At 41.7% G+C, this 26594-nt stretch overlaps 2 protein-coding genes across 3 annotated transcripts in view; one reads left to right on the top strand and one right to left on the bottom strand.

The window, feature by feature from the left end:
• LOC115331410 overlaps window positions 1-26594 on the top strand; it is a 112707-nt gene that overhangs the window by 41238 nt on the left and 44875 nt on the right. The window lies entirely within an intron of this gene.
• Window positions 203-18060, bottom strand: LOC115331412. Of its 2 annotated transcripts, none has more exons than XM_040210575.2 (4): window positions 17994-18058; window positions 17842-17906; window positions 17514-17606; window positions 203-303 (listed from the first exon to the last, which is right to left on the bottom strand). In XM_040210575.2, the coding sequence occupies exons 1-4, from the start codon at window positions 18022-18024 to the stop codon at window positions 217-219; spliced, it is 276 nt and encodes a 91-aa protein (XP_040066509.2). In that variant the 5' UTR covers window positions 18025-18058; the 3' UTR covers window positions 203-216. The 2 variants fall into 2 exon arrangements, with proteins under 2 accessions (XP_040066509.2, XP_040066508.1); XM_040210574.2 differs by lacking the exon at window positions 203-303 and adding an exon at window positions 15004-15253 and having other exon boundaries at window positions 17994-18060.

The following is a 26594-nucleotide window of genomic DNA, read 5'->3' as shown; positions in this document are numbered from 1 at the left end:
GTAGAGGAAAAGAGCCTAAAGGTTTCAGCGGATTTTCTATATCAACCAGTGTACACTGTACAAACAGTCAGTGCCTTAGCATTATTTAGCCTGGGTTAGTTTCGGGACTTTTAATCAGGAGTTTCCTTCCTAATATTGCTTCGTCTTGCCCTTAGACTTCGTACACTTCTTCGGTTTCTTAATTTTTTGCTTCGGCTTTTCTGTGGGAGCAGGAGTTTAGACATCAGTGTCATTGGGCACACTTGAATCGGTTGTCAAATGGCATTCTCCATTTTGACATAGTCCCTCACCACCATCGTTGTACTGAAATTAAGAAAAAAAAAAGATTGAAATTGCAAATGCGCTTGAGATGTAATTTGCGGTGACGGAACAGTTGAAAGCATGATATCACATATTCTCTTAAATCTGCTGCTGAATGTAGCCATGAAAAGTACCGGCTACATTTAACGTAACAAATACTACTCTAGACTTAGTAGGGAAACGCTCCACGCGATCACACGTGACGCGACATCATATGACCTCGTATTTTCCCTGCTACCTTTATTATTATTGTTTATCTGAAATACTTCATTCTTGGATGAATTAAAATATAATACAATATTATTTTCAAATGTTTGTGGTGTAGCCATTGAAAAAAAATGGCGTTTTAAAGAACCCAAAAGAGAATGTTGCCTTATAGTAAAACGATTCTATTCCAGCTTGTGAGATTTTCCAGCTGAACGAAGGAAGAAATACACAACATTGAGAAACACAAGGAACATACACATTTACTTAAATCTCACAAGCGTGAATAACCAACCAGCTCAGTTCTAGCAAATCATGATTGTATTCCAACTACCCTTTCTCGCATTTATAAAACTAATTTATGTTGTTTGTCATATGCACAGCGGTCGGACGAAGCTGTCGACTCAAATTCTTCACTTTTTATTGGGAGACATCACCTTCATTAGCAGCAGTCTGCTTTAGAAACTCCTGTGAACGGTATAGTAAAGGGTCATGATCCGCAAAAATAGAATGAGAAGCGCCTTTGGCTAGGTTTAGCAGGAAATCACATTTTCATTTAACAATGTGCCGTCATGTAAAGTAATTCCTTGCTATATTTATTGGGAACCTTTATTTTCCGAGAGAACAGCAAAACAAGGTCACGTGATGTCATGGGATTTCGCAGCGTCACATGAGTTTACTGAACCATGCTAGATCATATTAATGGATGTCAGTTTCACTCTACGTCACAGTATTACGTGGAAATATAATTGCTGCTTCTTTACCAACTTCATTTTTAGAACAAGGCAAGGTACAATCATTTCGTTTCGGTTCAGGGGAAGAAGGCAAAGTTTCGAGCATATAAAATTTAATTTTTTTCGTGATTTTGAAGAGTCACCACCAATATCCGAGATGATGGAACATAGATGTTTAGAGTAGGAATCAATTCCATATAAATATCATGGTACCATACAATCTTCAGCTGTATTCTTTTTGAGGGAATCATAGCACAAAAAAATGATTACCTTCGGCATAAACATGCCAGTAGAGCAACTAAAGGAATAAAACCACCTATACACCTCTTGGTGTTTCAAATTCAAAGACGCCACTCTGTATATGTTTGAAAATAAAAGGAATTACACTCCGCATAGGAAAAACATACATGTAAAACATATGACCCGCATGCGCGGGAGCCCGACGTATGGTAACATTACATTACAAGATTACATTTGCTACTTACAAAGCATCGTTCTTTGTTCCCAAAGAAAACTGTGTCCCATGATTTGGTCTCAGCGTTCCAGCAGTAATAGTCGCCCAGCCTTCTCTATTTTCCTCCTATAGAAATAATAAACCGGAGGATTAAATTGAAAGTAGTATTCGCAAAATCTTTGTTTACATAGGGTGCTTCGCGTGCATGATTTACACAAATACATAATATTTTCCGGACGCGTTTAAATTCATCAAGTGCTTCAAAAACATTTTGACAGAAGAGCAACCTAGATAGACGCGTTGGTTTTGTTCATACTTTAGCACACAAAATATTTTCAAATGTGTATTGAAAGAATTGTTACCGAGTCGGGTCTCGTTTTGTTTTGGTAATTGTGGGCCACAGCGCATGCGAAGAAGGCCAGAGACACTGCAAGGAATGAAACACAGAAAATCCAATTCAAGTAAAACCACCCTTAAAGGTTTTATCTAACACATATTTGCCTTCAGAGTATCTATCGTAACTAATATTGTAATACTAAACAAACAAAAAGAATTACGAAGTATTAATTTATTCTGGAGCGCCGAGACACCAAAACAGAATATGGAAGCGGTTCTTTAGAAATAAACTTGCAGTCAAATATTAAGGCCTCCGCTACTGCGAAGCTGATTCATGTTCTCAGTAACCATGCTCACGGCTTTTGTTATTACGTTTACATCTCAGACATAGTTTTGATCAGGAATGCGGTTGTATAAATTTCATTTATGGTTAGACATTCAATTATAAGAACGTTGTAAGAACACCTTTTTTGAACACGGTTTTTATTGACATGCAAAATTGCGCGGAAATAATGTCTATACCTGTCAAAAACACTACGCAAAATTGTGTCTATACCTGTCAAAAACACTACGCAAAGTTATATACCTGTCTTTTTTATCCAGGAGACTCGACAGATAATAAACCATTCTTGGAGCGACTATGCAGAACCCTAGGCGCAGGCTGCTATATTTGATGGTGTTTCACGAAACATATCTTCAAAATGTACTGCTTAATATATATTTTTTCGTGCTGGTCTCAACAAAAAAGGAATATCGCAATTGTTTTGAAAGGTTAGTAGAAATGCGTGTTGAAGCCTCTCTATCGTAAAAAAAACGGTTTTGAAGGCATGGGCTATGCCAGAAAAAACAATATTTGTTACGTTCGATCTGTTCATGAGAACTATATGCCTTTTGAGCGAACGTAAAATAAAACTAAGGAAGGAAATTTATTCGCAGTATCTATTTTAAGCGAGGTTTTTTCTTAGAAAGCTTTGTCTCTAATACAATGCACGTGACATACATCGTATTCTGTCAACAAGATTGGCAAGTGCGAAAAAAAAATCATGTCTCAACAATATAGCGTCCTGCTAAGGTCTTAAAGCTCCTATAACTTTACCACAATCGTGTGGAGTGCTGAGGCTATTTCTTGAACTTTATATATCAATTTGGCGTCACTTTGCTAAAGCTGTTGTCTAAATTGCACGTAAAATGTCACACTTTAATTTTTTGTCGTGTTTTTAGGCGCCAAGTTATGGTAATTTTCAGATTTTCGCGTTTTTTGCTAGGTTTCTCCTCGTGAGTATTTAGTGGAAAACATAAAAAAGATAAAGTACTCATGTTCGGTCTCTGCTTAAATTTAATGCTTCATGAAATATGGCGCGTATAGGCATACCTTAACATTTAACATGGTTTAATTAACATTAAACCATGTTAATTCAGAATTTAAAAAATAAACACTAAAGTAACGGGCGTTACTTTTTATTCAAAACGGTAACGGTAATAGTTTTTCATTCATTCATACCAAAGACCAGCACTGAATGTAACCACCTGCCCACCTCGATAAAGCCAGGAACTGCATTTGTTCAGAACCCAAAAATTACGCGTCCTTTCAACAGCTGCTGGAGAGAAGGTTTCAACCAATCCCGTGCTACATTTTATTTCAAAAAATTTAAGCCTAACGTTGTGAGGGAACGAGTGCAATTGCTACAATGACCTAGGCATTAATTTTCAAGCTTGCCATTGGAGCTTATATGTTTTTTTTTTCTTTTGTACCCTACATATGTTGTTGCGTTGTTGTATTTTGTTAATAGGACTTATGCGAAATTGCTTTGTGATCTGACAACACTGACAGCGTCGCCATCTTATTGTTGACAAGCGTTGTCGGTACCAAAGCACGGTGGAGGCATCGGAGACAGACAGCCGTACGGGCAATGTGCGATGGCGCAGCAACTGTTTTCCGCCTTCTGACCATATTATGTGTACGAACAGTTTAAACAATTATAGTGCAATTAAATGCAAAGGTGCAAGCGAGCTCGCTTGCACCTTTGCATTTAATTGCACTATAATTATAACCTTAAATCGCAAGCTTCACCCTTGTTGGCGTGAGACTGGTGGCAGCTGATAAAACCCGTTTGCTCTACTGACGTCTAACCCCTGGTTAGCTCAGTTGATAGAGCGCTCCACTTGTAATGGAGAGGTCCCGGGTTCGATACCCGGACCAGGCGGATTTTTTCGGTCGCTCACCAGTCACCTAGCTGTGTTTGGAGATTTATGTTTGTCCTCTGTCCCTCTTGTTCCCCTTCTCCAGGGATTATTTTCGTCAGTTTAAACAACCTACCGCAACTGTCTGACAAAACTCTCCGAGGCCTGTGCACTCTGGCGACAACCTCGTCGAAGCAGCGGAGAAATTCCTATGCCTTCGCTGTGGAAGCTTGTTGTCGCCAGCGTGTGCACAGCCCTCCGAAAGGACTGGGCCGCCATGCTCTTCATCTTCGAGAACACTTTTAATTTCTTTCTGGATGCGAATACGCTTGAAGTCGTACTGTTTAGCGGTATACTTCTCCACGCAGTATACCGCTAAACAGTATGTTTTCTAAAGGTTTCCTTCATACAGTTGTAAGTTGCGCTCCTGTTTGTTTCTCTCTCTTGTGTCCGTCGTTTTTGCGCAAAACTATGTATTCACCAACTCGCCCAACAACAAACTATTTAACTTCGACGTACAGAGAGATGACGTCGAACCGACGGTACCAAATTTCAAAAACCGCTTGTTAACCGAGTGGTACAACTTATTAAAATAGCTAGTGTAAGTGTTACTGACAAAAAAAAAAAAAAGAGAAGTCGGGGTTTTCTTGCCCCTAAGGCAAAACCTCGGTGTTTTCGTTCTGTAGTCTTCGAACGTCCACTTTAAAAACGGGTGTGTTCTTACGCCCTTTGTCCCATGGAATACAACCCAAAACGCCAGTTCAACGTACAGCGCACTGACGTCGATCTAACTGTACTAACTTTCACGAGAGGATTGATAGCCGTGTGGTACAACTTATTAAAATAATTAATGTACGTTTTACTCACTACGAAAAAAAGAATCGGGGTTTTCTTGGACCTACTGCAAGACCTCAGTGTCTTCTTTCTGTGGTCTTTGATACGTACTTTAGCTATTCAATTAGTTTTATCGCAGCGTTCTCAAGCCCATCTAAAAAGTTGAGGCCGTCTGTCCGACGTCGATGCGCTGAACGTCGAACTGAAGTTATGGGGTGTCGTATATGGGACAAGGGGTGAAGAATATACCATTTTTTTTCTGGGATTGCAGGAAAAAAGCACAACTCGCCTAACGCCGACCCAAAACAGCCTTGTTCGCTCGAGAGAAGTGTGTTTCGGCGTCTCGGCACAGCGGGGCGCCCATCAAGTGGCTCTACTCTCAACCGTTGTCTGCTGCTCTACCTTTTCAATTTCGGCGGCCGTTTGTCGTGGCAATCTGTCAGGCTTTGTCCGTACATAGGAGGCTATGGTTTAGGGTAAAGTAACTTGATCGAGGGAAAGTGCCGCCAAGCTCCTCGTATGGTCGGCATTTTGGCCCTCGTAATGAACAAGTTCTCCGTGACCTCTCCGTACTTGGGGTGCCGATCTAAATTATCTGGAGGCGGGTAACGTTATAGACATGTTTCTTGTGTACCGAGATTTTGCTATCCACACACCAGCAAAACAAGCGTACACCCCCCGGCAATATGAAGGTGAAGGCCGGACCGTCAGCCGCTTCGTGCTATCAGCGCCATGACGCGGCTGCCGTGTCAGCCACGGTATGGCGCTGATAGTACGGAGCGGTCGACGGTCCGGCGTTCACCTTCATATTGCCGGTGGGTGTACATCTTCGTACCGCCACCACACGCGGTGTTGGGGCTTAGAATCATTGGCCGAGTGCGTTTGTGCACCGCAGCATGGAGCAGGTGGAGCGAAACCTTACGTTACAGAACCAAGATGTTTGGTGTTCAGTCTCTACCTCTGCTTATTTTGATCTCAATGGGCATAGCACCGGCGTGCAGTTGTGTATCACTACTGCGTGATGCATGTTAATGACCTGTAGGCTAGCAGTGGCACTGCACTGGCTGAATTTCTTACCTAAACAAAGATGCCGACGTCCGTGGGGGCTAAGTATATTTTCTCTGTCTAAACGTACACAACAAAACTGTTGTCCACTTCCTTCAAGTGCATGTTGGTTGTCAACCAGCCAGTCTGTCGCACACTGGCCGCTTTAGCCTACGCGCTTTTATCGAGCGGTCGTAATGTCTAATCAGTCAAAGTATGGAGGCTTCTTGGTCTCTCTGAACTTTCCAGCTTGCAAAGCTTCGTAGGAGGTGAAAATGTTTCAGTTCTTGCTTTTGCTGAAATCATGATTCTTTCTGCGTGTTCCACCAAGTCTTTATGTATGCCTTCTGTTGAAGTGGGCAAGTCCGCAGTGTTTCTTTCTCGGTGCTTTAATGCAGCCGTGGCCTTGTCTCTGCATTCAAAACACGACCAACTTTGTAAAACGCTCTTGGAGAACCACTACTTTTTAGAGCCACTTTGCTGACAGTACATGTGGTGTATTTTAGGCTTTAAGTTATACTCCGGCACTATCTTATGATAATGGCACAATGGGACTGACTCCCAACTGACTAAGCAAGAGAAAAATTTTCGAACCTCCCGAAAAGTGAGGTCTTGCAGGCAGTGACCATCGTCGCAGTCTGCAACCTTAGAAGCCAGTTTTTGCCTCTTTTGGCCCTCTTGTCAAAGTTTTGCAGGATAACCTTCTGTTCACTAACAAGCTTCTGTTCAACGCCACGGCCGGAAACACAAGCGCGTGTTTGGCATAGCCGACGCAATCGTTGTTGAGGATGCCGTGGCACAGGTACCCGATGATCCCTTCGCCGTCCCGCTCCACTTGTTTCTCAAGCTCATTTCGTCTGCCATCAGGCTGACTAGAATACGTCCCTTCTGGGCTTCTTGTGTGACTCTAATGAAGGACTCCCTGGTGAAGCATGGACTTGAATCCATCAGCGCTGCCCATTTTTGGTGAGCACTTGGGTGGGAATAGCCTTACCTCCTTGCGCTGAAACTTGTACGCCTTGGTCGAGTAAAAGTGGATCGTGAAGACAAAGTTCCGCACATCCTGTGCGAAGGCTTGCGCACAGGATGTGCGTGTCCTAAGCATGTGCGTGTCCTACAGGATCCTCAAATTTGCGCACAGAATGTGCGTGTCCTACAGGATGTGCGTGTCCTACAAGATCCTACCTGTTGTTCGCTCTCATGGATGTTCTCAGAACGAGGTTGCGCAGCGTGTCGGTGAAGATGCTGTCAACAATGTTGTGTTCTGGCCCAGGAAGCCGCTTTCTCAATTCTCACACGAGGCCATTCAGCCATTTTATCCTGGCCGTCTTTCTGTTAACCTTTTTTGCCTGTTTAAGCAATTTTCTTGGCCTCTGTAGGTTCCGTCTAGTGCTACGCAGAGCACACCTATGCTGTCATGGTGACACAGTTGAATATTTGTGATCTTTGGAACAAGCGTGGTGCCGCCCTGACACATCTTCGGGCACGACCTCGAGCGTCGACTCCGCACTGCTTCCGGGTACAGTAGCGGAGGTGGTTTCTGGAGTCTCCCCGCGGCTTAATTAAGTAACCTCCGGCCCAGGCTGTCCTTCTGAAGGAGAGACAGTCTGGCTCAAGGACCTGCCAATAGAAAAAAAACACATAATCACTAAAGTTGATTTCATCCTTGACGGTGACACCGCAGGAAAATTCAATCTCGCACCAGACACTCAGGAAGACAAGCGCACGCGCTGAACTTACAACTCTTGTGTATTCGATTACTTCATTTTTCTCTTCAACGTCTGGGTTAACTTTTCAGTACGTGATAAGTAGAAGAAGTAGCACGAAATACAAAGGAAAATTCTAAAGAGAAGGCAAAAGAACAGTAAAAAAGAAGAAAAATGAAGAAACGGAAAACATATCTAAACGAAACACTTTTACAAATTGTCCCTCTCCCTCATCGCTATCATTTAGATAGAAATTGGAGCTCTTTGGTCGACAGCGCTATAGAAGGACTACTTACACACTTGTCCTTCAGCTGTGCTATCCTTTCCGCTTCCATTATTTCTCTAGTCAATTGACTGACGTTATCGCATTGCTGGGCATAAAGACACTCACGGTACAGACGAGCCTGGCGATGCCACTCGGATCGCAAAATCTTACAGACTCTCTTCCCATGCCCAACTGAAGGAGTGAAACCACCAAACAAGGCAATGACTTCTGGGGGGAGCAGTTTAACAGAAAGTCCACAGGATATCCTAGTGCATTACTTACAGCCGTGGCAGAGGATTTAATAAAGAGAATAAGATGGGGTGAACGACCTAAACGCAGTACAGAAAAGAAAAGGACGGCCATTGTTCCATATATACATAAAGTTTCGCACGGTCTAAAAAAGATAGGTAACCGCATTAACATTAATGTTGCTTTTTCAGCACCAAATAAGCTTCTAAGCCTGTGCAGGAAGGTAAACGGATCGGCACACCGGGAAGTTGGTTGTTCGAAAAAGCACCAAAAGAGCTGTAAACTGTACTGAAGGAGTCGTATATTCTGTCCACTTGAAGGTGTCTGAACGATCGTTTAACAGAGCATTTTTATAACACCCACCGAGTCGTAGCTGGACACTTGGGAATCCATTGTCGCGATTGCGGCTGTGTAGCACATTTTGCAAATTGTTCTGTACTAGGTAGGAGTAGAAACGCATTGACTAGAGAAATAATGGAAGCGGAAAGGATAGCACAGCTGAAGGACAAGTGTGTAAGTAGTCCTTCTATAGCGCTGTCGACCAAAGAGCTCCAATTGCTATCTAAATGATAGCGATGAGGGAGAGGGACGATTTGTAAAAGTGTTTCGTTTAGATATGTTTTCCGTTTCTTCATTTTGCTCCTCTTTTACTGTTCTTTTGCCTTCTCTTTAGAAATTTCCTTTGTATTTCGTGCTACTTCCTCTACTTATCACGTTCTGAAAAGTCAACCCACACGTTGAAGAGAAAAATGAAGTAATCGAATACACAAGAGTTGTAAGTTCAGCGCGTGCGCTTGTCTTCCTGAGTGTCTGGTGTGAGATTGATTTTTCCTGCGCTGTCACCGTCAAGTATGGTTCACCAACTCGCCCAAGCTTCCATCCTATCAAGTTGATTTCATCATAAGCAAGGCAGCTCGCTTCATAGTGTATATATTTTTTTGTTGTCAATGCGGTGCGCAGCTTTGTCTGCTGCTTTTGCAGGTATCGTCCTGACGTCAGAACGCCGACTGATTGGTCCTAATTGAAGAATAATGGTAGACCTCGAGGCAGTTTGCTTTGAGGTCGACCGACTATCCTTCAATCAGAGCCAATCAGAACTCGGCGTTCTGTAGTCACCACAACCCCTGCAAAAGAAGCAGGCAGACGAAATTGCGCTCCGCATAGGAAATCTGCCGTAAGATTTGAACTGGTGTTCCTTTACTTGCCACAAACCATAAATGTAGCTTCTCGTGTTTCTTTCATCAACCAATTTGCAGCGACTCCTCTTAAAATATATACTTGTCACATTTGGCAGGTAGTTTTGCGAACACAGCCATTTTTTTTTTTTTTTGGATATCGACATATATATTTTTGCTCCTGACAATGAGAGCCCAGGATTGAAATAGCTTTACCTAGTCGCTTAAAATGCCACGCATTCTCCTCTTCGTCTCCATGCTCTGCAGATTTCTTTTTATTGTGTTACTAACGTAAAATGTGAGCATGACAGTGTGTGCATGAAGCAAACATGCATCGTTGTAATAAATATGTCTTTCTCAGGCAAATAAATAAAGCGATCCACTGCAATGTACCTGTGCCTTTGCTTGCGTTGCTGGCGCTGAAGAGTTCCCCGTGGGGCTGTGATCATTGTCGCTTCCAAAGTGACCGCTTAGACGTGTTGCCGGAAAGTTAAAACTTCAGCGGCACACGTCTTTTTCTGAGCTACCTCCTGCTGCCCAGCTGGTAGAAGCAGGAATTCGCAAAATGCGCTGAGCGAAACTTGCAGCATCTGCTGTGTTTTCAGACTTCGGATGGCATTTTCTTCATCCACGCCTTCAGAAGTTTCAGATCTCCCAATGGGAACCTGTGACAGTATAGGAAATTTTGGGTGCTAAAATATCGGAAAATATTTCCAAATCTATAAAAGCTTCTCCTTTCAGAATGCATAAAAAACAAAGTACTAATCCCACAGGTGATAACGTGAGCTCTCTGTGTGAATGTACAAAGACATTGTTCTTTTAATGGGTTATATGAGCTGTTTCCACACTTTTAGGAACCTAGTATAGTATAATGGTTACGTGCTGATTTTATTACAAATATAACCTTCCTCCGGAAAGCTGCTCTTAGATAAGACCACCATACTATTCAAGACAATCAATTCCTCCAACTGTAGGCATAAGCTAAGTGAAAACATCAAACATCTTTTCAGCATGGGGCAGGTTGTATTGAGGTACATTTCCCTTAGAGGACGCTTCCAGCTCCGCGTGAATGCTGGTTTTATATAATTTAGCACAGGACAAGGTGCTATAAATGACGCGCGAAACGGAACTTACTCAGAATTTTAAATAGTCAGCAAAGCTCTCAATGCAGCCATGACGTAGTAAAATTTGACTTATCCGCTAAACGCGACGCCGAGTTCAGCTTATCTCTGTTGGTATAGGTCCTGGACTCGAGTATGTCATGTTTGTTTGCTTTTGAGTAGACTGGTTAATTTATGGAATTAGCGAAGTGAGAGACCAAGACGGGGCGACGATTGGGTCTTGAACTGAAAAAGACGCGCCAAAAGTCGTCTACTATTTCAGGGCTGCTTCACGAGTGGTAATTTTGGCGCGCCCCCGAGTTTCCCACGAGCTTCAAGTCGTTGTAAAAAAGTTGATTCAGTGGTTTTCGATGACGCTCAGTAAGTTTATAAATGTAAACATATATCTAATTTCACTAATTAAAAGGTAATTAACGACTTTTGGTTAATTACTCACCAGACAGTGACGGTTGTTTGCCCCTCGAGTGTCCACCGAGCTCGAGAAACATAAAGTGAACATGGCATTAACGTATAGCAGTAAATACGCCTTCTTTTAAAAAATCTGTTTTGAATAAAAAATGTCACCCGGCATCTATGTATGTACAGGGTTTCTAAGTAGGCAAGGGGCCTACTTAGAAAAACTATTAAAGTTCGGGATAATTAAATTGTTAATTATTGTCGCGTAATAAATTATTTTAAAATATTGAGGTTAAGGGGATGGTTTTATTTGCAAACTTGCTGAGCACCATCGATAAACACTAAATGAAATAATCGGAGTGCAAAAGAAGTCACGCTTCGCAGTTTACAGCTTTCTGATAAACAGCACAACTTCAACGGGTTTTTAAGTTTCGGTTTGCAATCAAAGCGCTTCTCGGCATCGACGGTACCGCGCCCCGGGGAGATATAGTGCATCCATCATCTGCTTCGCTGTCCTCACGCAACGGAGCAGAGGCAGGTTGCACTACTTCTCCACGGGGCGTGGTGCCGTCGGCACCGAGACGCGTTCCGATTCAAATCCAAAACTTAAAAACCCGTCGAAGTTGAGTGGCTATTCAGAGAGCTGTAAAATGCAGCGCGTGCCTACTATCGCACTCCCATTTTTTTATTTTGTGTTTTTGGATGATGATCAACAGTTTTCCAAATAAGACCATGCCTTTAAACTGAATATTTAAAAATGTATTTACCCGAAAAATTTCACAACTTGATTTTCTCAAACTTCAATACTGTTCCTAAATAGACACCTGGCCTATAGGACCGAAACGACAAAAGCTATTTTTTGGTGCGATGCGTAGTTTTTGCAATATACAATTTGCACACCTGACGTGAAGTACCTTATATGTTTATATGTATATATATATATATCATGAGGGTCGTATATGATGACTTAATGTTGTATGAGTTTTAGAATGAGGTTTAATGAATTGGCAGTTCGTGAAAGCCCTTAGTAGAAACGCACGAGCATTCAGAGCACCCGTTTCCAGACCTAGCTCTTTTTATTTATTTATTTCTTATATATATATATATATATATATATATATATATATATATAAATAAAGAAAGAGAGAAAAAGAAAGAGGTGAACTACACAATGCCGCATGAGCACCCAAGACGCCGCTCCCACACATCAGATATACTTCTGGAGTCCCTGCCCGATATATCAGAGCGCTGACAAAGAGAGCCCCACGAATTACCGATAGGTTCATTTCCCTCACATTTGTTGCAAATTAGTTCATGGATCATATCGTTTGCTCAAAATTTATGAACAACATGCATGGTCGAGAATGGTCTACATTTTGTAACCCAGCACGGTTTCCGGCGGTCTCTGTCCTGTAACACCCAGCATTTTGAATATAAAACGGACATTCATAAAAACCTTCATCTTAAAGATTAATAACTCTTGAAATTTCTGTTTTATCCAGAGTTCTTTCGTCTAAGCGACGTCGTGACAAGCCATGGTGAAATTTTGAGCTGCGCAAGCTTACAAATAAAAGTAAACGTGCACTGAAACAATACAGCATATACGTAATGACTCCGCATCATATGATAAACAAGTGGACGTAGGATCTCTTAAACGTGCAATACCTTCGTCTCGAGCGAATAATTTCGCGACGCTGAATGCCAAGCTCACCAAAATCCTAAGGAGTTCTGGAATATCATTAGGCCTAATCGCATGGATACTGTAGGTGTTTCGTCTTTGCTCGTCGATGGCAGCCTTCTTTCTGAAGGCAACCTAAAGGCTATAGCCTTCAATGATTACTTTAGGTTCATATTTACGCATGTCACGTGTCCCTACACTTACTCAGATATTGCCTGTAATCTTATGGTACACATGACCGAAATTCAATTTCATGTGAAGCTATTTTTCAATTGCTAACCAGAATAAAACACGGTTCAGAGACTGGTTCCGATGATATTCCAGACTATTTTAAAGCCATATGCTGATATTATAACTTGTTACGTGGTCATTATATTTAAGGTATCCTTTGACTCTGGTTCTTTACCACTTGACTGGAATTCTGGAAATGTTGTCCCGATCCACAAGTCTGGTCCCAAGAATCTAATTTTGAGCTATAGGCGTATCTCTTTTATGAGCGAATCCTGCGAAACAATGAAGCACATAATTTACAGCAATCTCATCAATCACCTAGCACTCATTTTTTTTTCACTTCAACTCAGCATGGTTTCCCCTCCAGGTCATCTTCCACCAGGCAGTTAACGGAATTCTATCATGATTTAGCACTATCATTCAATAAAAAATTAGCAGGTCAATTGCATTTTTTGGGGATTTAAAAAAAAAAGCTTTAAAATGTTTAAACTTCAGAGGCTTAGTATATATCATAACGCTATTTGTTGGGTATGTTATTACTTGAATTCCAGGAAACAGTTCATAATAATTATTGGATTCCAGTCCCAGTTTGTAAATGCTACTTCTGGTGTCCCCCGGAAATCAGTGCTATGACCGCTCTTGTTTGTTTTTTATTATCAACGATATATATTTGAAAACGTTTCCTCTATCTTAAGAATATATGTCAATGACTGTGTTTCATAGAGAGACGCTGGCTTGCAACACAGACATGTTTGCTCTCTAAAGAGACTTAGATAAGATTGAGGCTTGGTGTTTTAAATGAACATGTTTTTAAATCTATCGAAATGTATTCACATCAGGTTTTCTAGGAAAACTATTTTTTTTGTGCCTCATCATACTGTATTGGTGGGTCGGCGGTTAAGCTTTTAACTGAGGCTAAATATCTAGGCGTTATTTTTTCATCAGCTCTAACTTGGAACAAACATGTTGACTACATCACTGAAAAGGCTAATCGGTCAATAGGTTTCATTAAACGTAATGTTAGGTTGTCTTCATTATCGCTCAAGAGAAGCCTTCTATTTTTCACATGTACGATCCATTTTTTATTATGCGTGTATAATCTGGGACCCATATACGCTAAATTTGAAACATTAGATTGAAAAAAAAAAAATCTGAATCGCGCTGCCAGGTTTGTCACGGGAAATTATGATTTCAGAGTAAGAGTTACTAAACTTAAGTCGTATCCGGGTTGGAGGCCTCAGAGTCAGAAGTGTTGATGCCTCCGTTCGAAACTTTAAATTAACATTTTTTACGAAAATGCTTGTATCTCTAAATCAAAATATCTACTACAGCCTGTTTACATGTCTTTCAGAAAAGATAATTAAAAAACAAATTCATTTATATAAATGGAAAACTGATGTTTTTAAATGTTCTTTTTTTCCGCGGTCACTTAATGTCGTGAAATAAATTACCTAATGAGGGTGTAGAAATTCCAATGTCAGAGCTGTTTTTTTACGAAGTCCGGTTGTGTCTTTAAATCTCATAATCATATATGACTCTAGGACTGAATTTGTTGTGTTTGATTTTTCGTGCATAACGACGTTTCATATTTGTTATAATGTATTGACCATGTATATATTTTGGTGCCCCCCCCCCCAACTACTGTAATGCCTTTTTAGGTGTTGTGGGTAGTAAAATAAATAAATAGATGAATAACGTTTCTAATTCTGGAGTACGGGGAAGCATAGAGACAGGACAACATGAATAGGAAATTCGTGCTGTCCTGTCTTGTTTGCCCACACTCCAGGGTTAAAAATGTCAGAATTATAAAGGATTGGAAACTTACTCCGACAAAATTTTAGGGCTTCACCTTTCGGTAACAAACTGTTGAGCATCCATGTTCATACGGTCACATATTAACGACTATACCGAATCAGTCAGTTCTGCTATATAGTCGCTTGGTTTAGTATCAACTTTACACGAACTACAATACCAAGGTGTAACCTGAGGTATATAAGTCTTATTCATAACTATACATAACAGAACAAATGCAACGCAAAATCCAGGAAAGGAAGACTTTAAATCTTTCAAAGGATTATCTCACTCAACCAGTGTACACAGTGCAAAGAGTCAGTGCCTTAGCTTTATTTAGCCTGGTTTAGTTTCAAGACGTTTAATGAGAAGTATCCTTCCTAATCTTTCGTTGAGTTGCCCTTAGGCTTCTTACTCCTCTTCGGTTTCTCCATATTTTGCTTCGGCTTTTCAGTGGGAGCAGGAGTTTAGACATCAGTGTCATTGGGCACACTTGAATCGGTTGTCAAATGGCATTCTCCATTTTGACAAAGTCCCTCACCACCATCGTTGTACTGCAAATAAGGAAAAAAAAAAGATTGAAATTGCAAATGCGCTTGAGAGATAATTTGCGGTAACGAAACAGTTCAAAGAATGATATCACATAATCTCTTAAATCTGCTGCTAAAAGTAGTCTTGATATGTACGGGAAACATTTAACGTTACAAATACTACTCTAGACTTAGTGGGGAAACGCTCCACGCGACCTGAAGTGACGCGACGTCATGTGACGTCGTATTTTCCCTCCTACGTTTATTATAAATGTTTATCTGAAATACTCCATTCTTAGATGAACAAAATATGATACAATATTATTTTCAAACGTTTGTTCTGTGGCGATTGAAAAAAAAATGGCGTGATAAAGAACCCAAAAGGGAATGTTGCCTGATAATAAAAGGATTCTATTCCAGCTTGTGATATTTTCCAACTGAGCGAAGGAAGAAATACACAAGATAGGAAGATACAAGGAACATGCACATTCACTCAAATCACACAAGCATGAACAACCAACCAGTTCAGCTCTGGGAAATCATGATTGTATTCCAACTACTCTTGCTCACATTTATAGAACTAATTTATGTTGTGTGTCATATGCACTGCGGTCAAACGAAGCGGTCAACTCAATTTCTTCGTTTTTTATTGGGAGATATCACCTTCTCTAGCCGCAAACAGTTTGGGTTCGAAAGTCCTGCGAACGGTATAGTAAACGATCACGATCCGCAAAAATTTAATGAGAAGCGCCTTTGCCTAGGTTTAGCAGAAAATCACACTTTCATTTAACAATGTGCCGTCATGTGAAACATTTTCACGCTATATTTAGGGGGAAACCTTCGCCTTCTGAGAGTACAGCAAAACAAGGTCACGTGACGTCACGGGATTTCGCAGCGTCACACGACGTTATTGGACCACGTAAAATCATATTAATAGATGCCAGTTTTACGCTACGTTACAACATTACGTGGCCATATAATTTCTGCTTCTTTACCAACTTCAATTTCAGGACGGCAATGTACAGTCATTTTTAGGGTGACCATATTCCTCAAGCTAGAAAACGGGACATCCTAGCGGAAAAGGGGGGGGGGGGGGGGGGGGGAGGGGAGGGAAGGGAGGGTATTAAAGTTTGAGATTGGGATAAAAAAATTTAATGGCATTCTGGATGAATGCTATACCTACATGATTCTACATCCGTGCTATATCCAGTAACTAATATATATATATATATATATATATATATACAAATATATATATATATATATATATATATATATATATATATATATATATATATATATATATATATATATATATATATATATATATATATATATATATATATATATATATATATATATTTCTACACACGCGTCTTCGCGAGAGTGAAGGTGTTTGTGGGCAAGAACAGTTCTAAATTTTACTCTCTGGGTAAAAAGTTTAAAGTACCTACGCTTATTTTTGTAAAATATACTTGTAACGAATGGGCACAGTTTCGGTTTGCTGCTTGGTGCCAATTTCGAAAATATTTACTCCTGCGAAAACGGGACATGATTCTATATTGGCATAAAAAGACGGGACGGCAGAAGTGGACCTTAAAAACGGGACTGTCCCGGCAGAAACGGGACGTGTGGTCACCCTAGTCATTTTGTCTCGGCTCAGGGGAAGAAGGCAAAGTTTAGGGCATATAGCATTTAATTGTGTTTTGTGATTCTGAAGAGTCACCGCCAGGGGCGTACCAACTTGTTTTTGGCACATGGCCGGCGCGGTCCCTTCGTGTACCTGTGGCACCACTGGCTAGTGTTTGCCGTGCCCGGTGGAGGCTTTTTCAGGTAGGGGGGGGGGGGGGGGGAAACACATGCTTTGCCCCCCCCCCCCCCCCCCACTCTGTGAACTGGGGGGGGGGGCAAGCGCCCCCCTTGCGCCCCCGGTTGGTACGCCCATGGTCCCCGCCCATATCCGAGATCATGGAACTTAGATGTTTAGACAAGGAATTAATTTTATATAAATAATATAGTACTATACCATCTTGAGCTGTATTCTTGTGAGGGAATCATAACACCGAAAAGTGATAACCTTTGTCATAAACATGGCAGTATAGGAACTAAAGATATAAAACCGTATGTACACCTCTTGGAGTTTCATATTCTAGAGACGCTACGGTAAATATGTTTGAAAACAATAGTAATTACACTCTGTATGGGAAAAGCATACATGTAACACATATGACCCGCATGCGCGGGACCCCGTACGTGTGGTAACAAGATTAGATTTGCTACTCACAAAGCATCGTTCTCCGTTCCCGAAGAAAAATTTGTCCCATGAATTGGTCTCAGCGTTCCAGCAGTAATAGTCGCAGCCTTCTCTTTTTTCCTCCTATGAAAATATTAAACCGGATGAATAAATTGAAAGTAATAATCGCAAGATCCTGTTTACACAGGGTGCTTCGTGTGCGAGGTTTACGTCATTAAATAATACTTTACGGACGCATTTAATGTTATCGAGTACTTCAAAAACATATCGACAGAAAAGCGGCCTACATAGATGCGTTAATTTTGTTTATACTTCAGCACGCGAACTATTTTCAAATGTGTAATGAAAGAATTGTTACCGAGGCGGGTCTTGTTCCGTTTTGGCAATTGTGGGCCACAGCGCTTGCGAAGAAGGCCAGAGACACTGCAGGCAATGGAGCACGTAGGAACGTTGTAACGCGGTATTACACCTACACAATGTTTAGATTCTCTAAATAAATTAAAAACTCACCCAACACCAGCGTGGTCTCAGTCAACCCCATAGTTTGTGTAATGCTCTCAAGGAGTGCGTGAGTGCTTCCGCCCTGAAAGGGGACCATTATATAGTCGCGAGAGTTGGTTATTAATTTGTTCTGTATTTTTTATCTCGACCTCAAACCGTTTTAGCATTTGCACTGTTCTTCTGTGCTGGACTACGTAGCAATTCCTTTGTTCTAAACTTCTGAGCTTGATATATCTGTGTAAAGAAGCTGAAAAGACATTTGCACGATGACTCATCTACTTGTTAAATACACTGTGAGTACAGGTGTCAACGCTGCTTGGAAGAAATCTCCGGACTTTTAAGTTTCGTTTCTATTTTGACCTCACCAGGGAACAATGAAAAACGCTCGCCGTTGTAGATAATAAAATTTGATAGGCGGTTGTATTATCATAGTTTGTCTTCAATGAAGAAGAATACTGCAAGGTCATCGATTCCCAACATATGCATAGTATACTTAAGGGTGTTTGTGTCATGATAAAATTGTAATATGTCCTGCTGCACATTGTCTGATTTACACAAATATATTTTAGTTGTTTGAGGGCCGACACCGTGGCGCTTTCCTAAACTAAATATCTATGTGCATTTTAATATAATAAATGTTGGTTCTGAAAACGGAGTTCATTCTTGTCAGCTCACGTGATTGGATTCCTTGTATAAAAAGAGTTTTCTCAGTGCCAGTTGTTCATTCAATATTTCCGTTAGTCTATTCTTACTTTGATCCGAAGACGTTAGGTCTGAAGTGTTGGTCTGGCTTCCCAACCGATAAAGATATTTAAGGCGGCATGAGTATTTGGTGATGGTTCATTTGACATTCGAACTGCGAAAAGAACAGCTGCCAACTGTCGACGGACCCCGCTTAAGAGTTATTTAATAAATTCATCAAACACATAATTTTTCTTGAATAATTCAGATAATATACTATTCATAAAGAGCACTTGCTTGTGGAGCAACTGTGAATATTGTAAACATTACTATTGATAGTCAGCAAGAAACATATATACTTAGCAGGCTTACACTTATGATTTTGTGTTTACTTCGGAGTGTTTGTACTTCGGAGTGCTTAGGTGTATTAGCTGAAGGAAACAGTACTCGACAAGAGTGAAAATTGAAATATAAAAAATACCTTGTCAGATGCCTACAAAAGCGCTCTAGGGCTAGCATGCGGTTGCGACTGTGCTGTTTTCTGCAGGCGATACTCTTTTTTAGCCGGCAATGTAGTGCAGACCTAATGGTCCCTTCCTGCTCACAACGGTAGTCTCGTATTTTTTGTAAAAAAACAAAGTGCATATTCTGAATTAAAAAAAAAAGAGCTTCAATCTGAAAAACGCAATTGCAAGAAATTAAAACATGTGTATCTGCTAGAAACCAAAGACCTAGCGGCATTAAAAAAAAAGAAAAAAAAAAAAAAAACGGCGTGCTTACGCTTGCTCTGCGGTACTCTGTAATCACTTGCTTGCATACTCTATGGGTGCATCTTTGGGCGAGGAGGAATTGGCTACACTCAAGCATGCCAGTGTTTAATATGATGCTGCATAACTAATACTCTTGGTAAATTATTTTAAATAGCTATATAAAGGCGAAACGGCGGCGCACATAGAGGAACGAGAAGTACTATATTTCAATAGAGTATCTCAGCTCACAGCTGACGATGCTGTTTGGAGTTTCTCTGAAGGTGGAACAGGCTTCCGCAGCGTCAATCTGTTCTCACCCAGGTCGATGACGGCGCCGTATTCGCACAGAAAGTCCATGGCAAGAATGACATCTCTGAAACAGCCTTGTAGAACGACGAATTTCACAGGGCACGCTTCGCCGTGAATTTCGACGCGAGCAGTGCAACTTCCGACAGGCGCGATAAGGTGTCTTCCGGCGGTTCAAATTTGTGGTCCTCCCCAGGGCGTCGTAACTTTTCGCAGGCGGCGAGAGAGCCTCCCACTCATGACTGAGTAGTTTGCTCCGGTGTCCACGAGTGCCGATGCGTCGTAGCCGTTGATAACAAAATTTAGGTTGTAGTGGAGTCGGCACCGGGGAAAGGGGTCGTCGGAGGTACTCCTCGATGTCTTTTGGTCGCTCCCCTAGGCGAGGTCGCGAGTCGCTCGGCGCGAAGCCTCGCAGGCCCATTTGTCGGTACGGGCACCTCCGGTAGACGTGATCGGCCTCGCCGCAGTGATAACACAGTGGTCGTCGATCGGCCGTGCGCCAGACATTCTTTCTAGGCGCCGGTTGTTCAGTGCGCACGAGCTGCGGTTGCCCTTCCCGACGTCGGAAAGTCTGCGGCTCTGCTAGGTCACGTCGAGATGGCGTCGAATACTCACGGGCAGCTGGAGCCGGTCTCCGAGCTACCACGGCGTTGGTCAGAGAAGGCTCCTCGGGTACTGCTGCGCTGGCAGGAGCCTCAGGTTGGAATGCCCGCTGAACTTCCTCGCGGACAACTTCGGAATTATTGACAGCGAAGCAGGCTGGTGTGCAGCAGGCAGGAACTTCTTGATTTCCTCCCGGACCACGTCCCGGATGATGTCGCGGATGTCGGGGATGCTGCAGCTGGACGGCGAGAGGGCAGGGAAGCCGGGAAGTCTCTGGTAGTGTGAGGCCCTTGCGTGAAGGGCACGTTCGATGTTGGTGGCCTCAGTGATGAAACCATGGACAATAGTAGGCGGGTTCCGCATGAGACCCCCTAAATTTTTTTTCTTTCACACCCTGCATTAGGACCCGCAACTTTTTCTCTTCGGGAGCGTTTGGGTTGGCGCGGTTCATGAGGCGGAGAACGTCTTCGACGAAGCTTGGATACTCTCGTTTGGCCCTTGGTGTCTTCGGCACGCTGTCGTCGCTGCTGGTTGGCAAAGGTGCGTCGCAGCTCGGCCTGGAACTCTTCCCACGACGAAATCGACGCTTCGTAGTTCTCGAACCAGGTGCGCGCCGTGCCTTCCAGAGCGAAGTAGACATTCTGGAGGCACTGCTCTGGTGTCCATTGGTTATGGCGGGCCACTCGTTCGTAATGCTGTAGCCAAACCTCCACATCCTCATTGGCCTCACCATGGAATGGCGTCGGATCGCGTGGGGCGACAGGCATGAAGACGACGGATGGAGCGTTCGAGGTCTGCGGCGACTTGTTGTTCATCGTCGTCCTCTTTGACTGCTCGGTCCAGGGTGGCAAGAGTTCAAATTCCGGGTGTAGGTCTTGAATGCGGCGACTCAATCGGGTCTTGGTAGTGTCTTCGTCGGGTCGTAGGGGGCTTGCTGTCGGACTTGCACTCCGGGTCCTCGGAGGGGTACGCTGCAGGGGCATGCGATTACCCCTCACCTCCACCAAAATGTCACGAATAAACAGGCGGGGAAACAAAGAATAACTGGAGTAACTGAAACGTTTAATTGAGGTGAACTTGTGCCCAAAAATTAAAAGGAAACAAAAGATAACAGCAGATCGTCGAGGTTGGCGAAAGAGCAGAGTCGAAGGCTGGGGCGAAACTGACTCCGGCTTGCCAGGCGGAGCCGCTTTTGTACACGCGTGGGCTTCTGGAGCATTCGGCGTAGAAGGTTCGGCGCGTAGAACATTCTAGCCTCGAATCAGCCCAAAGCGGTTCTGGAATTCACCAGAACATCACATTACAGTGTCAAAAAAAAAAATGTATAGCCGCGGCCAGAAATCGAACCCTGGCCCTTCGCGTGAGAGCCAAGCGCGATAGCCTTTAGGCCACGGCCCCCCTGCCTACTTGGGGCGCGCCAGCATACACCAATTTAGATTCCCCGGCGAATTTAGGGGGAGCATCACCGTCACATGACCTAAGCACCCTCAGCGTCTCCGCTAAATTTAGCGAGAAAATTAACGTAGCGTAATCATTACCACACGTAGCACATACATCTATCCCGTTTGCCCCCTAAATTTAGCCGGAAAATTTACGTCATGAGACCTATGCACAAATTCAGATTTCCGCCATAATTAGCGGAGAAACTAACGTCACGTAGCTTCCCTACATCTGACAAATGCATCAATAGAATTTGCCTCCAAAATCTAGAAGGAAAAGTGATGTTCATAAGCAGAAAAATCAAGAATAGGTGATTGAGTTAATGAATGTCTTCAAGGTGTAACGAACACAAAAAGAAATATCATATAAAAATAACAATTCGACACTTAAGCTTGCTGGAGGTGATGAAGCAATAATTTGAAGACAGTCACCGATGCGGACCTGAACATTCGCGACGTTCATCCGCTCTATTGTTGAATCGATTTCAGTGACGAAATTTATAAGCTTATGTGCGCTCCACATTTGAGGGTGTCATGTGAATACTTGTAGTTCTCGGGTTCGGCCCGCACAGCTTATTATAATAAAATGGGGATAATTTCATCAAGAAAATTACTCAAGCAATCGCCTCGTTCAAGTGATAGTTTGTCGACTGATTGAAACAGATACGAATAGAGATAAAAAAAAGAACTGTACAGCGAAGAAGAGCACCAAAAATTTCCACAAATTCTTGCATATTTTCAGTCAGCAATAAAAGCACTAATATATGTTTCTAGAGCCCTCTGAACGCTAAGTAAATCATGATATTCTGCGCTATTCTATTTTGCACGAAATCGACCTCAATTTAATATGCTTTCAACTTTGGTGCAAAAGTAGCGTGAAAGCTTATCAAATATTGTCACGGGTGGTGACCAATAAACAATAGATAAACAGAAAGAAATAAACGTTTAATGTGGCGAACTTGTGCCAAAAATAAAAGGGTAGAAAAGATAATAACGGAGCGTCGCGGGCGTCGAAGTCGGCGTAGCAGCAGAGTCGAACGCTGGGCAAAAACTGACTGCAGATCAGCACGCGGAGTCCCTTATTTACGCGCGTTGGGTTCTGGAACAATCGGCCTAGATTGTTCGGCGACTGGAACATTCAGAACTCGATCTGACGAGAATGTTCTCGAACTCACGAGAACGCAATGAAAGAACAAATAAAAGAGTATTCCACTGACTGGAATCGAACCCAGACTTTCTGCACAACAGTCAAAAAGGTAACCACACGGCCACGCGCGCGGTCGCTCGCTGACGAGCGTGGCAATATAAAACAATTAGCCCCGCGCACTGCCTTCCTGTTCATTGCTCGCAATCCAGAATGACTGCGGCCTTTATATACAGTCCAATATGACCATAAAGTGAGTTGAGGTGGTTTCTTCAAATATAATATATCTCCTTACCATGAATGACTCGCCGCTTGGCCTTCATAAAAATGTTTCGAATAATTTACGAAGAGTATTTGAAATACAGCATTACATTAAGCACTAGAATGCTTGAGGGTAATCAATTTATCCTTGGCCAAAGAAACACACATATAGTATGTACGAAAGTTAATAATTTAGTATCGCAAAGCAAGCGCAAACACACCGTTTTATTTTTTAAAAATTGTTAGGTTTTTAATTTCTAGAAGGGACGCGTTTTATTTTCCAACAATTGCATTTTCTAGATTGAAGCATTTTTTTTTTATTTAGAATATGGACTTTGCTATTTTACAAAAATACGAGCATGTCTGTTGAGCTGGAACAGATAATTTTATCTACAGAACCTTGCCGAATAGTGAAGAGTATCGAAAGTCGAAAAACAGCACAGTCGCAATCGCATGCTACGCCTAACGCGCTTTTATGAACATCTGATAAGATATTCATCACCTTTCAATTTTTACTTCAGTCGAGTACTGTTTTCTTCAGATGATACACCTAAGCCACTCCGAAGTACATAAACTCAAAATCATAGGTGTAAGTCACTTAATTATGTATATTTATTGCTGATTATCAATACTAATTTGATACAATATTCACAGTTGCTCCAGAAGTAAGTGGTCTTTATAAGTAATATTATCTTAATTATTCAAGAAAGATTAAGTGCCTGATCAATTTATTTAATAGCTCTTAGGCGGGGGCTGTCGACTGTTGACAGCTGTTCTTCACGCACTTCGAATCTAAAATAAACAATGACCAAATACTCATGCCGCCTTAAATAGCTTCATCGGTTGGGAAAACAGACCAACACTTTAGACCTAACGTCATCGGATCAAAATATGAATATACTAACGCAGTGGTTCTCAACCAATGCTGTTTTGCGGACCCCTTCTGGATCGGCGCACATGATGGAGGACCCGGTTCGTGACGGGAGGAAGGAAGAGGTATAGGATAATTATGATAATGATTTAATATTTGGATATAACTAAGGGCTAGTGTGAAGTACACTTCTCTCATTGACACTCACACGAGAGATCTTGCCCGAAAATTGGAATGTTTCTTCTCAATCTGAGAAAAGGCAACTTTTACTACCGGGCTTGACTGATGAGGCAAGGCCTCGCGGACCCCTACAATGCCTTAGCCGATCCCAAAGGGTCCACGGAACCCCATTTGAGAACCACTGCACTAACAGAAGCATTGAATCCACAACTGGCGCTAAGGAAACTCTTTGCATATAAGGAAACCAGTCACGTGAGCTGGCGAGAATGAACCCTATTTTCAAAACCAACATTTAATATATGAACATGCATATAAATATTTAGTTTAGGAAAGCACCATGGTCTCGATCCTGAAACAACTAAAATATGTTTGTATAATAAGACACTGTGCAGCGGGACATATTACAATTTTATCATGACCACGGAAACCTTTAATCATACTACGCATATATCTTGAATCAACGACCTTCGAATATTCTTCTTCAGTGAGGACACACTATGATTATACAACCGCTGATCACATTTTACTAGCTACAGTTAGCTTAAAATAGAAACGAAAAGTAAAAGTCCGGAGCATTTCTTCCAAAAAGCGTTGACACCTGTAGTGACAGTGTATATAACATGTAGATGAGTCATCGTGCAAATGTCCTTTCAGCTTCTTTACACTCATATATCAAGCTCAAAATGTCTAGAACAAAGGAATTACTACGTAATCCAGCACGAGAGGACACTGCAAATGCTAAAACGGTCTGAGGTTCGGACGAAAAGTGCATAACAAATTAAAAACCAACCGGAATTTTCGCGAGTATATAATGGTCCCCTTTTGGGGCATAAGCAATCACATACTCGTTGAGAGCACTACACAAGCTATGGGGTTGACTGAGATCACGCTGGTGTTGGGTGAGTTTTTTTTAATCATTTAGGCAACTAGCTCAGCCCTCTACTTGACGGCTTAAAAAAAGCTGGCTTTTATTGACTGAATATAATGGTCAACTTTGTGAAATAGAGCTAATCGCGTCACACCTCTACTTAGGACATTGTGACGGAGATTTGAGTAGGTTTTCATTAATGGCACAGTTGATAAACATGAGCAGTTACAGAAATTAGACTTTGACTGCGATGTTCTACCGCTTATAATTCATTAGTAAGAAATTAGCTGCCTGGATCACATATTGATGATCTGTATTTAAGATTAAAATGAACGAGACTTTTAAAGAGTTGAGGATTTAAAGATGAAAACCCCATAACGAAGTTACGCCGTAAATATCAAGGCATCTGATTGGCGCTTTTAATTATAAAATTTACGTGTGTTTTGCACGAGGTGTACAGTTAAATTAATTGCTAGGTATTTATATGATGGAACCTCCTCTAGTAAAATATCTGCAATATTCTTCAACCGATAGCACTGAGTAGGCGGTGTGAAATTCGCATTGATTTACACTTATTAAGAAGCGGCATTTTTCATGATCTACACCAAGTGAAAGTTTTGTTTAGAGGAGATTGAAGAAAGAAGGTATCAGCACTAGAGGACATAATACGAAAAATGACACGATGGGTGGCAAGCATCTTTATGAATGAAGTGATAGATTCAGGTAGATCATCCATGTCAATGAGAAATAACAGGGGGCCAACAACAGAGCCTTGCGGGAGATCAGGCTCAACCAGAGAAGTTGCGGATTCGAAGTCGTTAGCTGTTACGAATTGGGTTGTATTATATAGGAAATGCTGAATGCTCCCGATTATGTTGCAGTCGATGTTTACTATGCTTTATGCAGATAGCTGTTAATAAAAAAGAATGAACGTTAAGAAAATACGCAGTCGATGTATTGCCATTGTCCATAGCAGAAAAAGTTTACTGTGCAAATTTTTGTTCGTACGAGTAACTTTTACGGAAACCTTGCTGACATGATGTAAATGATGAATTGCAATCACGAAAATTAACGAAGGTATAATAAATAGTATGCTCAAATATTTTGCAAGAAAAACTGATTAATGAAATCGGTCTGTAATTAAATGAAGAGTGCTCATTACCTGATTTACCCGACACTTTCAGCCGATATCAATCTCTGAGCTAGAATGGAGGACTCCAGGCGCAGATTTTTAACCTATGCATGCGTAAATTGATTGTTTTTAATAAAGATTAGACATAAATTTATTTTATTGATAAGAATATCAAAAGTCTTATATCGTGCATTTTAGACAAAAGCTCTCGCAAGTTTACGTCAAATTGATATATCAAGCTCAAAACATAGCCTCAGCACTGCACGCGATTGTGGTAAATAAAAGTATAGGAGTTTTAAGACCAAACCACGACGGCAGTATTATTTAGACACAGCATGTTTTTCTTTTATATTTTTTTTTCACTCTTGCCAATTTT

This window comes from Ixodes scapularis, unplaced genomic scaffold (genome assembly GCF_016920785.2).
Source record: "Ixodes scapularis isolate PalLabHiFi unplaced genomic scaffold, ASM1692078v2 PGA_scaffold1__304_contigs__length_218370807, whole genome shotgun sequence".
Taxonomy (NCBI): domain Eukaryota; kingdom Metazoa; phylum Arthropoda; class Arachnida; order Ixodida; family Ixodidae; genus Ixodes; species Ixodes scapularis.
Note: the sequence above shows the minus strand (reverse complement) of the source record. Positions and strands in the feature narration are given on the sequence as shown.